At 35.1% G+C, this 14,590-nt stretch overlaps 1 protein-coding gene across 2 annotated transcripts in view; it reads left to right on the top strand.

Annotated features, from left to right (window-relative positions):
- The window catches only part of LOC140170323 (short transient receptor potential channel 4-like), a 290,327-nt gene that overhangs the window by 83,525 nt on the left and 192,212 nt on the right, over positions 1-14,590 (top strand). Inside the window, exon 1 of one of the 2 annotated variants that reach the window (XM_072193689.1) lies at positions 610-957. The exons of the other annotated variant lie outside the window; for it this stretch is intronic. Within the exon in view, the coding sequence (XP_072049790.1) occupies positions 687-957 (271 nt within the window). The 5' untranslated portion in view covers positions 610-686. Of the gene's footprint in view, positions 1-609; positions 958-14,590 lie in introns of those variants that run through there. 2 annotated transcript variants of the gene reach the window in all.

The following is a 14,590-nucleotide window of genomic DNA, read 5'->3' as shown; positions in this document are numbered from 1 at the left end:
ACTAAATCAACATTTACATCCCGCTTACACGCTAAAACCCAGCCCACCCCAACACTAACGTACCTCACCCATTCACATACATACACCCCCACATGAATATTGTCTACGATGTAATATTACATAACATCGTGATGGTATTTTTAGCAGCAACATTTTTCTAAGCCTCCTCGGGGTTCAACTATAGTTTATTTATTTTCATATTTTAGTACTTCAAACTGTATGTTCAATGGTCATCTCATTTGGTTAACCTATTTAGTCATTAGCAAGGCAAATCTGGTTAAAGCTGGTATTAGCACTCATACATGTCACTCAAATGTCAAAAACACACGCAGCGATACTAAATATTTAATGGGCCAATCAGTTGGTCAACTTGCCGATATCAACGCTCCAATTATCACTGCACTGTATTGCTATATAGCCTATATTTCATTTCTAATAATCTTAATGGTTTCATATCAAGTATCTAAAAGCATATATTTACCCATCTAGAAAATACCAATTCACAACCTTTCTTGCCTAAACATAATACCACGCATGCGTATTACCTATCTTAATTCCATTTTGAAATAATCAATTTAGAGGAGTGCTAAAAATTTGTTCAAAAGCTAATCTGGCGCACACTTCAATGCATCTAATTCACACAATGCCAGAGTGACGATATACACTGGACATATACCCACCTTGCTATGGACGGTGATTACCAAATGGAAGATAAAATGGAATATTACGATTGCACAGATTTTGAGGAGCAACAGAAGCAGGAGCCTGTTTATAATGGAGATGTACATTTTCAGAATCCAATAGCTGCGGAAGAGAAATTTCACGCGGCAGTTCGAGATGGTGATGTTGGTTATGTCGAAGATGCGTTAATACATGATAGGAATAAGAACTTAGCAAATGTAAAGAATGAACGAGGACGGTCACCGCTTACTATTGCTATTACAAGGGGAAATATGCGTAAGTTGATGCAAATTTGTGATATCATTATTTTAGTTGAAGAAATTACAGAAAGAAATGCAACATAATTTGGAAGAATACATAATTTGGAAGAATACTAAAAACTAAAAGTAATAATGCATAAAATGTTGAGTTTATAAGGAGTTGTCATACACAATAATAGAATATAATAAAGATCTTTCCGATAATTGATGTCAGGAATTGTGATGCAGAATATTGATGAAGAAGTGTGACAAATTCCTGTATAATTTAGACGAGGAATTAATAGAAAATATTTGCTTTAATGCACAAAATGTCAAGTTTATTTCTAGTGTTTTTGCATAAAATATTAGCAGATAAAAAAAGAAAACCTATCTACTGGTGTTAGAATTCTAATGTCGACTACGCAGTTGTGTGGCAAAATTATATGAAATATTTTAATTGAAGAAGAAATTTTACATTGATTTATACAAAATCTCTTTTCCTGGTGTTGCTACTTAAAAATAACCGCACATAAAATATGAAATTAATACTATCCTCAGGATTCTATTCTCGATTATTATCTAATTTCATTCCTTATAAATTTGTATGTCATATTTTTTCTAAAATAAAATACAATAAATATACGCTTATGCAACATTATGTTATTGAAATTAAAGATGGGATATTTTAATAAAATTCCAAGAGAATAAGCACATGTGTTTTTTTAAATGAATCACTAAAAAGAAAAGTTGTAACATTCATTTAACGAGAAGTCATTAGAATAAGTGTGCTCCTCAATCGAATTGCTTCAAATATACAATTACAAATGCAAGTTCTTCAAGCTAATTTTCAAGTATGTTTCGTTTCTTTGAACAAACATGGCCACTTGTCTCCGAGTCAATATGCGTGTGTTAAAAGTCAACACTCGTAAATAACAAGATGTCCTTGACGAGGAACAACTGGAGGCAATCGATCCAGCTGCATCTCTCTCTGATGTTTTAAAATGTTTAAAGGTGATGATGTCTGAATGTCTCAGCAATGTATCGCTGACCAGTTTCATCATCTTCAATTTCTGTTTTTAGCAAAAACAACAAATTCTGTGATTTTTAGAAGAAAACATGCCATTGTGTGCCTTTGTGTCAAGCCGATATTGGCTTGAGAAGATCGCAATGATGAACAACAGAAATGTCCTTGGATGAAATGTCAAGAGCGCGAAACATCTTTGATACGTCAAGTCTGATAATGCACGACATTGAATTTGTCTTCCGTATTATTAAAATCTTGCTACCAATAACGTTATCTAACATCTTAAGGTTAGCAACAACTTCAAACTGTTGCGATTTAGTAGTTCACAGCATCTTGCGAATGGTAGTGAGCTTTGGCAAAAATTGCATTGCTCAATTCATAGCGAGCGTGTAGAAGAATCTAAATATCACAGATATACTTTTGTAGGCCCTGTGGTTATGAGTCATGTTGTAAAAAGGGTTGAAAAAACAACACTTTTGTAAAACGTAGATAACTCAGACATTAGCAGTAATAAATTAAGCAAGTTTTCAAAGTATATGATTTGTAGAATGAACTTTTACAAAACATCAAAGTGTCATTTTTCAATAATATATTGATTTAGATAATGAAAATCGATTTTTCGGTTGCTTCGACCAACAATACCTCGTCTACCATTAAGACGATACCACAAGGGTTACAATAATTATTACATGCATGCAAGAAAGTCATAAGTGTTTTGATGTTATTATGCAACTCCTTGCATTTAACCGACAATATGTCACCACCTGCATTTCTGGCAATACCAGGAAACACGTTATGTAACGTCGGTAGTATCAAATTCAATTTTGTTCAGCTGTTACGTTGAACCAAGGCTTCCATGGTTGTACTTTGTCATAAATTTTACAAGAAAGATGTTAAAGTGTATGGTATTATTGTTTTTAATGTCTTTATACTACATGTATTTTTTAAGAGTCAATCATTTTATTTTTTATCGTCACCAGTTGAACTATAGTTATCCATTATTCTGTAATTGGAAAGAGGTCAAATCCCAATTCAATTAAAAGCAATAGTTCTGTATAGTAATAATAATAAGGAGACATAAGTATAAAGGTGAAAATCTTTGTAAAGATGAAGCAGTAATCATAATCATGAATATTCAATCCATTCTCCAAGAGCCTTTTAAAACTCTTTTTTTTTTTTTTCGTACTCATATAGGGCTAAACAACAAAACTCTATACGAACCATACACACTAGAGTGGAATATAATGTGAGAAAATTATGATAAATATAACTGGTGGTACCTGTGGGTTATGGGAACCTAATAAATGTGGCTCCGGAGAGCAGGGCGCAGGTGAAACAACGAGTATGATTAAATTTGGGAAAGAAAATACGATGAGAGAAGTAAAGACCCTAGTACTAGCGAGTATGCTAAGTATAATTTAATTTTGAGCGCTTTCAATTAACATGCGTGATGTGACACTTGACTAGCTTGGATCGTACACACAATAAAGTGACGAAATTACCCGTTTTTACTATCGAATATCGTGAATACTCCTTATAGCTTAAAAGAGAAAGCGAATCAAAATGAGAGAAATTTGCAACATGCTTTTAAAGAATATTGTTACTACTAACACTTTGAATTTGGGTAAAGTGAATTTCAAGTAGTTGGGTAAAGTGAATTTCAAGTAGTAACAAATGTGTTACTTCATAACATTGACTATTCTGATCTTATTAGAATGCTATATTTGGCATTTTTACGACGAAGCTACTTACAGACAGCCGTGACTATTAGAGTTGAATTTAGCATTTTAAATATGAATATACGTACGTCACCTTTAAACAAATAATCAGCTTAAATTTGTACACGTAATTAACGCAAGCAGCAAGTAGTTCCCACATAGATTCTTTTTAATTCGTAGCTTAATGCTCTGCGTGCTAGCCATGCGCTTCAATGGAAAAAAATTCAAGTTTTGAAATATTTTCTCAAAATATCAAGAGCTATCTTAAGAACTGCTGAATCAATACTAGGCTTGTTTGTACCCATTTTAGTGCATTTTTCATACTGATTCCAAATATGGTCATGAAAATTTATATTTCTGAATTTTTTGATTTTTTGATTTTTTTTTTTTTAATTTGTGGTCTGCAGTCGACACCCGCATGAAGAGAAATTTCCAAACATCCAGTAGGTATAGAATGAAACAGATTGGCTGTCAAATCTGCAATATGATTAAACGAAACTGGCAGCTCAGCAGCCTAGAAGACACCAGTATGCTTACAGTATTACCTTCTACGCACCAACACCATGGCCACAGACGTGCAACAATTGTTTAAAATTATTTTTTAAATTAAATTTTTAAAGATGGATTTGAAATCTGCGTTAAAATGCTTCGAAATAACGTACAAACATGCTGAGTAGCAGGTCAGTACTGATTGCGGTATTTTGTTATTTCAAAACAGGCAAAATCTTAGTATTCTTTAATCATGTTAATGTAAGAAATCTCGACAGAAACCGCACACCTGGATACAAGTACACACTTCTCACGTGTATCACTTTATATAGATGTGTTGCATCCCACGTCACGGATTTGGTTTAAGTCAAGTCTTGAAATGGCATATTGTTGCAATGAAATGTACAGATATAAATCAATGGATTTCCTGACATTGTGAGGATTGTGTTACAGCTACTTAAGGCCTTGTGCTATGTGGGGCTCTAATGGAAACATCTTATACAGAAAATGTTGATCTAAATTTTGTGATTGTCATTATTGGGGAGTTTTTGAAGGAAAATTTAGCCAGTGCTGGCTATAATTTGTGCTAATTTGAATACGTTTTGGGTAGATTAAAAAAAAATAAGATAATGTCATCAAACATTGTCAGAATTTCTAAAGTTCGATTAAAATACAGATTGCCATCTAGTAACTCAACGCATCAAATGTTCGCCCTAAAAATATTTTACTATTAACAAATTTATTGAAAACTGAATTTTTGAATTCACATTTATTTTTCAAAACGACACTTGAAATATTCTCCTTAGCAGAATTTGCAATTTGTGAATCAGATACTCCAATTGAAAATCTATTTCCTTTATGAAGTGTTGCAATAAATATTGAAAAGACTAAAGCTCAAGTCACGATCCCGGGGAGCGCGTAGTCAACACTTTTTCAAACATAATTGAAACATGTAGTTAATGGACACGAAGCTTATAGTTGCTATCAGCAAGTAGCTCCTTAATTCGAAAGAGGAATAACTAACGTAGGACTTGCTTATTCAACAACAGATGAATCAAGATTGCTGTTAGTATGTGTTGCCATTAGGGTCAGCAGGTGCTTCAATATAGTGACAGAAATGTGGTTTGGCCTTGATATATTAGAAGAAAGAAATGAGGTATTGACGTGGCTTGTACCCCATAATTTAGCCCAAAGGATGATTTAAGGAAGCCCCATCATGCACTGCAAAAGTGTTATCACTAGAGTTTCAACTGCCACTTTACTTTTCAAATCCCATTGAATTCTGTGCAAAAGATGTTGTTTTAGAATTGTGTGTGTGTCATTATTACTTGGTCGATTTCAGAACTAAAGTGATGTGTGTTTAAAGGATAATTCACACCTTCTGTAGATGACATTAATGTGAAATCGACCAGCATGTTCACAGCGTTTATAATGCAAATATAACTGTACAAATTCAAATTTAACCATGCACTTCTATGCAGCATAGCAGAGCAGTGGTGTCATGTTACTCACACTGCACAGTTAACCAGTGGGGTGTTGGGTAGTACTTAAATCATCCTCTGATTTTAGCCGAAGAGCTTCTAGAGCGTGTGTTCGTTAACAATCATTGCTTACGAATGTTTTCTTTTGCAAAACGTAGGTAAAACTCAACATAATTTTTGTTTAAAGGGGATTGAACATGTTAGGTAGAAGAAAAATAAAAAATAAAAAAATAAATAAAAATACCTGTAATCATGATTGTACGTTATGCGGAGGATTAGTTCACAGTTTGTTTTAAGCATGAAATCGAATTTAAATCGATATTAGTGAATAATTAATGACAAAGACAGAGAAGCAACTATATATTTTGACAATTTGAATTGTACACGTACTTCCGAGATATTTAGCACGCCTGACAAGTAGCCCTAGACCTTATATAAAACCATTAACTTAACAGATTCATCCTTTACCTTAAGATAGAGTACGTCTTCAAAGCGCAAGCCTGACGAGTAGCCCATAACTTATATAAAACCATATAAGATAACAGCTTCATCCTTTACCTTAAGATAACGTTCGTCTTTAATTTCAAGAACTAGTTTTCATATACTCCCAAAGAGCTATAGTGCAGCCGGAAGTGCTGAGGCACTATATCGATTTATTCTTTTTAAAATTTATGAAATTCTACTGTTTTGCAACCCGTTTTTCTAAAGGGCACTGGAGTCATGTACACACACGATCGGAAAAATGTTTTTATAAGGTCATTCCGAGGACGTATCCTTCGTTCTAGAGCACGGAGTTAAAATATTAATTTCTAATTCATCAAGAAAAACATTGTGCATGCATTATTGCGCACTTCTCTCATACAAGAGTGGCATAATTGTTATATAACTAAAATTGTCACGGCGTCATGTTGCAAATATAAAAAGGAAGACTTTTTTTGTAATACTTATTAAAAATATTTTCTGAATTTATTTTAAAAATTGCTGAAAAGACGCAATATACATAAGTTTATTGTTTCTAACAGCTTGTTTAAAATGTTTGATCATTATTTTAAGTTGTCTTTTTATTATCGAATATCTAAATCGTTGATATTCATTGTATATAGCGTGTAAATAATAAAGAAAAAGGAATATGAAAGAAAGAAATTTGCAACATAATGTTGAAGAATATTAAAAAAGACCTTTGAAAGTTGAGTAACTTTATAACATAGGGTATACTGATTTCAAAAGTAGGTTTTGCAAACAATTTTACGACGAAGCTATTTAAAGACAGACATTAGAGAATGAATTTGGAGAAAACCTTCTGATAATTACAAACACTCGCTGAGCAGCAAGACCTTCCCTCTAAGCTTTTAATCCGATAAGCCGATTATCTATTTGTTTTCATGAATTGGAAGACATTCTTTGATGTATTACTGAGCTCAATCATCTGAAATTACTGGAGCGTGAGCCACCCAGGCTGGTGGCTCAGCATATTATTTTATTAACATAAGGTTTTCTTAATTCGTTTCCTAATGAAGAACAGAATATAAAACTTTAAATGTGAATACACGGTACCCTTAAACAAATAATCAGTTGAATGGTGCAATTCAAGGAAGCAACAAATTGTTCTCATAATATATCCAATTTGTAGCTTAAAAGCATGAAACACCCAGTGGGCAACAGAAACGAATAGATTGGATGTCAAATCTACAACACGAGTGATGAAACTGACGATTCAGCAACCTAGCAGACACCAGTATACTTATATTATTACCTTCCTCCCTCCGCAGACACTCAACATCGCAGACACTCAACATATTTTTATAAAGTTAAGCGGGAATATATCCTTGGAAAGGCTAAAATATGTTGTGATATATTTATAGAAAGGGGAAAATTACCTTTTTATTGCTTTTGTTTGACATCAATCGGAGCTTCCGTTCAGAAGTTACGGTAAAAAATGTAATTCTGTAAGTTACAATTTCTTATGTATTTTATTGTTTTTCAATTGCCGATATCTCAAAAGGGATTTTTCAACGACGCGACATCGCTATAAACATGATTTCTCAAAAACGGTGTATCCTATGGAGATGGAGGAACTGAGTGGGTGGGTGGGGGCAAGAGTTCAAATGTTGCGAAGAACGATAGAATACAAAGAAAGTTCAATACTATATTACTGGCCATATCTCAAAATCAATATTCCTGACATCCGACTCATTGCTTGATCACAACACATTAACTTTCCAGTAAGATGCTTCCAAATGTGTACAAACATGCCTAGTTTTGAGTCAGTAGTGAGTAAGGTATTCTTTAAACTATAAGAAACCGCACACCTGGATACAAGTACACACTTCTCACGTGTATCACTTTATATAGATCCGTCGCATCCCACGTCACAGATTTGGTTTAAGTCAAGTCTTGAAATGGCAGATTGTTGCAATGAAATGTACAGATATAAATCAATGGATTTCCTGACATTGTGAGGATTGTGTTACATGTACTTGCACCTCATGGGGGTGTAATGGAAACACCCAATAGGCCTACAGGAAATGTTAATCTTAATTGTTAATAGGTCTGTCACACTACGACGGACTGGATCAACGTACATCACCGAATACAAAAATATTTTATTCGGTGGAAAAATCACCAGTCCGGCAGAAGATTCGGTGGGATTTTGGGTCCGATTCCCGTTCGTCGCTCTATGCGTTGTGGCCGCTAATAATCCTGCAGGCGTCTTATATCCGATCGTTCATCGTCCGACAAATGACCGGATTTGGGGGTCCGATTCCCGTTCGTTTCTCTATGCGTTGTGGCCGCTAATAATCCTGCAGGCGTCTTATTTTCGATCGTTCAACGTCCGACAAATGACCGGATTTGGGGTCAACGTCCGACAAATGTCCGGATTTGGGGTCCGATTCCCGTTCGTCTCTCTATGCGTTGTGGCCGCTAATAATCCTGCAGGCGTTTTATATTCAATCGTTCAACGTCCGACAAATGACCGGCGAATCCGTCGCATGTGGCACCAACAGGGACGTCCACCCTATCAGAAAGGTGGGGGGAGGAGAGGGTGTTTGAGAGGGTTTTTGACCCCTTAGAGGCAGTGACGTAGCAAGCACTTTTTCAGAGGGTGAACAAAGTGGGGAAAGACAACTCAAGGGGGTAAATTTTGACGAAAATGGTCAAATATTGGCTAATAAGTACAAAAGGGCTACAAATCTGATACGGTATATCAGGGCAACCAGTGTCCGGGGGCAATAGAGGTGAGAAACCTTTGGACAATGAAGGTCCAATTGAAGCCATTTGTCATTTCAGCACTATTATTGGGTACTATTTTAGTTTGAAACAGCCGCAAATTGGTGAAACGAAAGCCTAATTGAAGCCATTAAAAAGTTTTCACCATTATTGTATAATATAAACAATTGTTTTAAAAATAACACGTGGATGTCCATAGCAGAAGCAAAAAGGAAGACTTGTCCATTTTGAAAATAAAGGTCCAATTGAAGCCATTTGCACGGGGACTGTAGGGCCTATTTACATTATTAGGCCTAGGCCTATTGTGTATAAATTTAGTTTTGAAAATGGAAAATTTGGAAAATTGTTTTTAGTGCATCATGTTTACACTATTATCGCCTTAAACAAAAAACAAAGAAGGCCCGATTTGAATTTGCAAAATTTAAAATGTTACACTGATCCACTGACACTTAGATATAAGACTTCAGACTCGTAATTTCAGGTAAAGCATGCGTGGATTGATATGTTAAAGTCAGGAATAGACCTATAAGTCCGTCTTAAATACTGACTTTGGTGACAAAATATCACGGGCCCTGCATATGGACTGGCCGGCAGTAATTTTCACAGGCTTTTGGGTCAAGGAACCACATTTAAGCACTGTCTATAATAATCACAGGCCTATACTTAGGCTTACTAGTACTACTATCCTGGGCCTACTCAATAACGTATACAATTTAACCTTTTCCATGTTTTCTCTTCTTTTTTTTCTTTCTTGTCAATCACTAAAACTGGTAGGAATTTGATATTGCGTCCTCTACCCTTCAGAACTTACATGCATAGGCCTACTACTAAATTACGTGCAATTTAACTTTTTCTCTTCTCTTCTCTCTTCAATTTTTCTCACTTTCTTTTCTTTTTTTCTCTCCTTTACCCCTTTTTTCTACTTGTCAGTCACTAAAGTACTGGGGAAATATGATATTGCGTCACACACCCTTCAGAAAGTCCCCCCCCCCCATGATCGATGCACATGTTCGCCATAGGCCTACATCCGGCACAAGCGCCTACGAAACCTTGCAAACAGCCGCGGTATATAAACGAAAGAATAACGAACAAACCCAGGGTATATACAGAACAGTACGAACACACATCGGACAACTTCCGAACATGTGTATTCAGCACACTCCGTTTCAAGTTTTGTGCATGCACAAAACTTGAAACGTATTGTCGACGGAATAAACAAACATCACCTAACACGAAACGCATTTGGCGGATAATAACAGGACATATGAAGAACATAAAACGAACATTGACGAACACTAACGAATTTGCTAAAATACCATCCGTTTCTTATACGGAAGACCGATCCGGTGTAGTGTGACACTAAGACGGTTTGGGTCAACGTACATCACCGAATGCAAAAATATGCTATCCAGTGGTGAAGGCCTCACAGGAACGTATTTGCAACGAACACGGGCCGAGTGCAACGAACAAAGAACGAACATGAACGAAAGGAGAGCGAACAAACTCCGGCAATATGCAGCACCATACGAACACACATCGGATAAATACCGAACATGTGTATTCGGTACACTCCGTTTCAAGTTTTGTGCATGCACAAACTTGCCGACGGACTTAACGAACATCACCTAACACGAAACGCATTTGGCGGATGATAGCAGGACATAAAAAGAACATAAAACGATAATTGACGAACAACAACGGATTTACTAAAATGCCATCCGTTTCTTGTACGGAAGACCTATTCGGTGTAGTGTGACAGTAACATAATACATTTGAATGCAAAGGCGGAACAACGTAAGACTGCTGTGCAGCAAAATTGTCTATTTTGTTCAACTTTGTGATCATATTGTAAATGTTTCCGTCGTTGAATATTTTTTTCCGTCGTCAAATACTTTCAAAATGTTGTTTAGTATAGTACTTAAATTTGATGTTATTTATCTACAGAGTTCCTATCCCTTTCTGTATAGTGGTCAATTTTTGAGGATTTAGTGACGTAGAAATGTTGGATTTAAGGTTAGCAACTATTTTAAACTGTTGTGATTTGATTGTTCACAGCATCTTGCGAATGGTAGTGAGTTTTGGCAAAAAATGCATTGATCATTTCATAGTGAGTGTGTAGAAGAATTTAAATATCACAGATATACTTTTGTAGGTCCTGTGGTTCTTGAGTTATGTTGTAAAGAGGGCCGAAACAACAATACTTTTGTAAAACGTACATAACTCATTAACAATAATAAATCAAGCAAGTTTTCAAGTTATATGATTTGTAGAATAAACTTTTTCAAAATTTCAAAGTGTTATTTTTCAATGATTTAGATAATGAAAATCTTTTTTTTTTTTTTTTTGACCAACAATACCTCGTCTACCCTTAATAATACCTCTTTATAAAGTACAAAAATGGTTAATGCATGAACATGATGAATTGGGAGTTTCATTAAAACAGTGCTTGAAATATTCTCCTCCAGCGGAATGTGAAATACGTGAATCTGATAGCTCATACTACAATTGAAATTTTCACGTACTATTGAAAAGACTAAGGCTGATGCCAGGAGTTTAGGGTACTGTTGCGTCGTCAATACAGGTTGAAACATAATTGAAACATGTAGTTTTAATGGAGATGAAGCTTTAAGTTGCTGCCAGCATGTGTCTCTTTAATTTCAAAGAAGACTGATCCATATACTGACTTGTTTATTGATCAACAGATGAACCAATAGTCCAGATAGTATGGTACGCCATTAGGGTCAGCAGGTGCTTTAATCGTGACCGAAATATGGTTTTGCAATGTCATATAAGGAGAAAGAAATGAGGTATTGACGTGGCTAGCATCGTAATTCATGGAATTGAGAAAATCGCTATGGACGTTAAAGGGCCTTTTGGATTTGTCGAGGATCACAAAAATCGGACAACCTTTCTGATCAGAAGTCACAATTGATATTGATAAATCGGTAGAATTATACCCTTAAACCACAGATCCTGGATATCAATGATCTGTGCTTTGACCAATTTCTCTTCCGAAAAATCGACAAAATACGAAAAATTAGTTAATATTCCTGAAGTACAAACATGTGTGTGGAATAATGTGTCAGTGGCGTAGCCACGGGGCAAGGGGACAAGGGGAATGCTGCCCGATATGAAAAGTCTTGCCCAGCTCTTGCCCACCTCTTCCCCATCCCAATTTTGTTCTTCTTAGGCCATTTTTGACCATTTATGTCAATTTTTCTTCCTTAAATGTGCTTCGGGATTTGACCTTTATGATTCCTTTGAAGTTACGCTTCAATCAATTAATATATTTGTCAATTTGTATCCATTGTCAGACCTGCTAGCTTTTTTCGACACGGTTTTTTCTCTCTATTTTATCAAGTCAACCGTAGATAATGACGTTGGTGGTCTGACAGATGAAATTGAATTATCATCACCCAATTAAAAGTGCAACTGAGAGTGATAGTGAAACAGTTATTAATTGACAATGCTGATGATATGAAATTTGACAGAACTATGAGTACAGCGTACGATATAATCATGTGTACGTGGTGGCTGTTAAGATAACCCGTAAAGGTTGTCTTTTTGCTAATGCTATCTTTATAGTTCAATGCTGATTAGTACCACATTCACATTAGCATCGCTTGTACAGCAATTGATCCGTCAATAAATTAGTAACCTTCACTCTGCGTCCACACACTTAAACATAATTTTGTTACATGTATAATTCACCATATCAAACACCACAGTACTTGCAACAGCTGAATTTGACTCTAATTTAGTTAATGGCTCTATTAATTGGGATAGCATTTATGGACATATTAACTCATCAAACCGTTAAGATGTCTATTGCCACTGGAACAGTTTGTATGACCTTAGTTATAGTTTGCAATAAATAGTACAGCTGATGACAACGAAATTAAATAATTACAAACTTCGTTGTTTTTGTTATACAGTAGAGAGGTGACCGTATTAAGGTTAGGATTTGGGTTAGGGTTATAGTACAGGGAACCCATACCGTAGTAGCTCTGCACAACAGTATGGGATGAAGTGTATACAAAAAGCTAGTGCAACGCAATTGCATGATTTCAATTAGAGTTTGTACCAAAAAATACAAGGCCCCTGTAGCTTAAATAGTTGCATGTTTGTCATAATATTAATTACACAGCTTCTTGTACTTCTTGCCTAAACTCCTATGCTTAAAATTGTAATTAATACTCCATTATTTATCCAGAATAAATAAAAATTTATTTGCACATGATCCACATCGGCGCACCCAGACTGAGATGTCACTTCAGTGCAAACTTAAGGGTATGCGATGTATTGTTGGTCGAAGCAGCCAAAAAAAATGTAGTTCACAGCATCTTGCGAATGATAGTGAGCATTAGCAAAAATTGCATTGCTCAATTCATAGCGAGCGTGTAGAAGAATTCAAATATAACAGATATACTTTTGTAGGTCATCTGGTTCTTGAGTTATGTTGTAAAGAGGGCTGAAACAACAACACTTTTGTAAAACGTACATAACTCATTAACAACAATAAATTAAGCAAGTTTTCAAAGTATATGATTTGTAGAATGAACTTTTGCAAAACACCAAAGTGTTATTTTTCAATAATATATTGCCTTTTGTCAATTGATAATACCAAAGTGTTGAGTTTCGTATCGTGTCTTTGATTGGTTGGTTTTAAGCTGTTATGGCAGCGCGGAGGTGGTCACGTGCGTATTTATAAAAACGTATCTCGAAGCATACCGTTCGCGTGACCTTGGTTCGCAATTAAGAATTACAATTAAAAAAAGGAAGTGAAATGATTACAACTTTGAGCACTTTATATTATAAACTTAGAAATCGCTTTTTGCTATTTGTTCATTGCAAATTGTTGGATCAAACACCCTAGTATTTAGTATCACTGAGTGACTTATTACTCTAATTAGTTAATGGTCCTCTGATTGGTAATGTATTTACTGACATTAAACTTAAGAAGCCAATTGCCACTAAAACAGCTTTTGTGACCTTGGTTTGCTATTGAAAGTACAGTTAATGACAAGGGAATGAAATATGTTATGTAATTTTTGATAACATTATATATAGTTGAAAAACAACTGCTTGTTAAACACTTATTTATAACAAAATTTTGTCGGTGAAAGTGTCTATAAATCCTCTTTTGTGGAGATTGATTTGAATATTAAAATGAGAAGCAAACGAATGTAGAAACAGATATTAAAAGTAAATACAGTGTCGACTGCAGACGACAAGTTTAAAATTTTACAAATTCAACAGTTTCAGAACTGTAAATTTCTAGGACCATATGGTATCAGCATGAAAAATGCAGAAAAATGAGTACAAACAAGCCAGGTATTGGCTCAGCGGTTCTTAATGTTCTGCATGCTAGCCATGCGCTTCAACGGAAAAAGTTGAAGTTTTGAAATATTTTCTCAAAATATCAAGAGCTATCTTAAGAACTACTGGACCAATACTAGGCTTGTTTGTACTCATTGTAGTGCATTTTTTCATGCTGATTCCAAATATGGTCATGAAAATTTACATTTTGAACTTAATTTTTTTGTTGAAACATGTCGTCTGCAGTCGACACCCGCGTGAAGAGAGTTACGATAGCTCTTGATATTAAAACAAAATATATATCAAATCTTGGTATTTTTATGTTGAAACCTATATCCAGCACGCAGAGCTTTAAGTGCCTTCTATGCGCATCGAAGAACTATTCCGTGTAAATCATATTTTGATTATTTC

The sequence above is a fragment of the Amphiura filiformis genome, chromosome 14 (genome assembly GCF_039555335.1).
Source record: "Amphiura filiformis chromosome 14, Afil_fr2py, whole genome shotgun sequence".
Classification (NCBI taxonomy): domain Eukaryota; kingdom Metazoa; phylum Echinodermata; class Ophiuroidea; order Amphilepidida; family Amphiuridae; genus Amphiura; species Amphiura filiformis.
The sequence above is the reverse complement of the archived record's forward strand: the minus strand, read 5'-3'. Positions and strand labels throughout refer to the sequence as shown.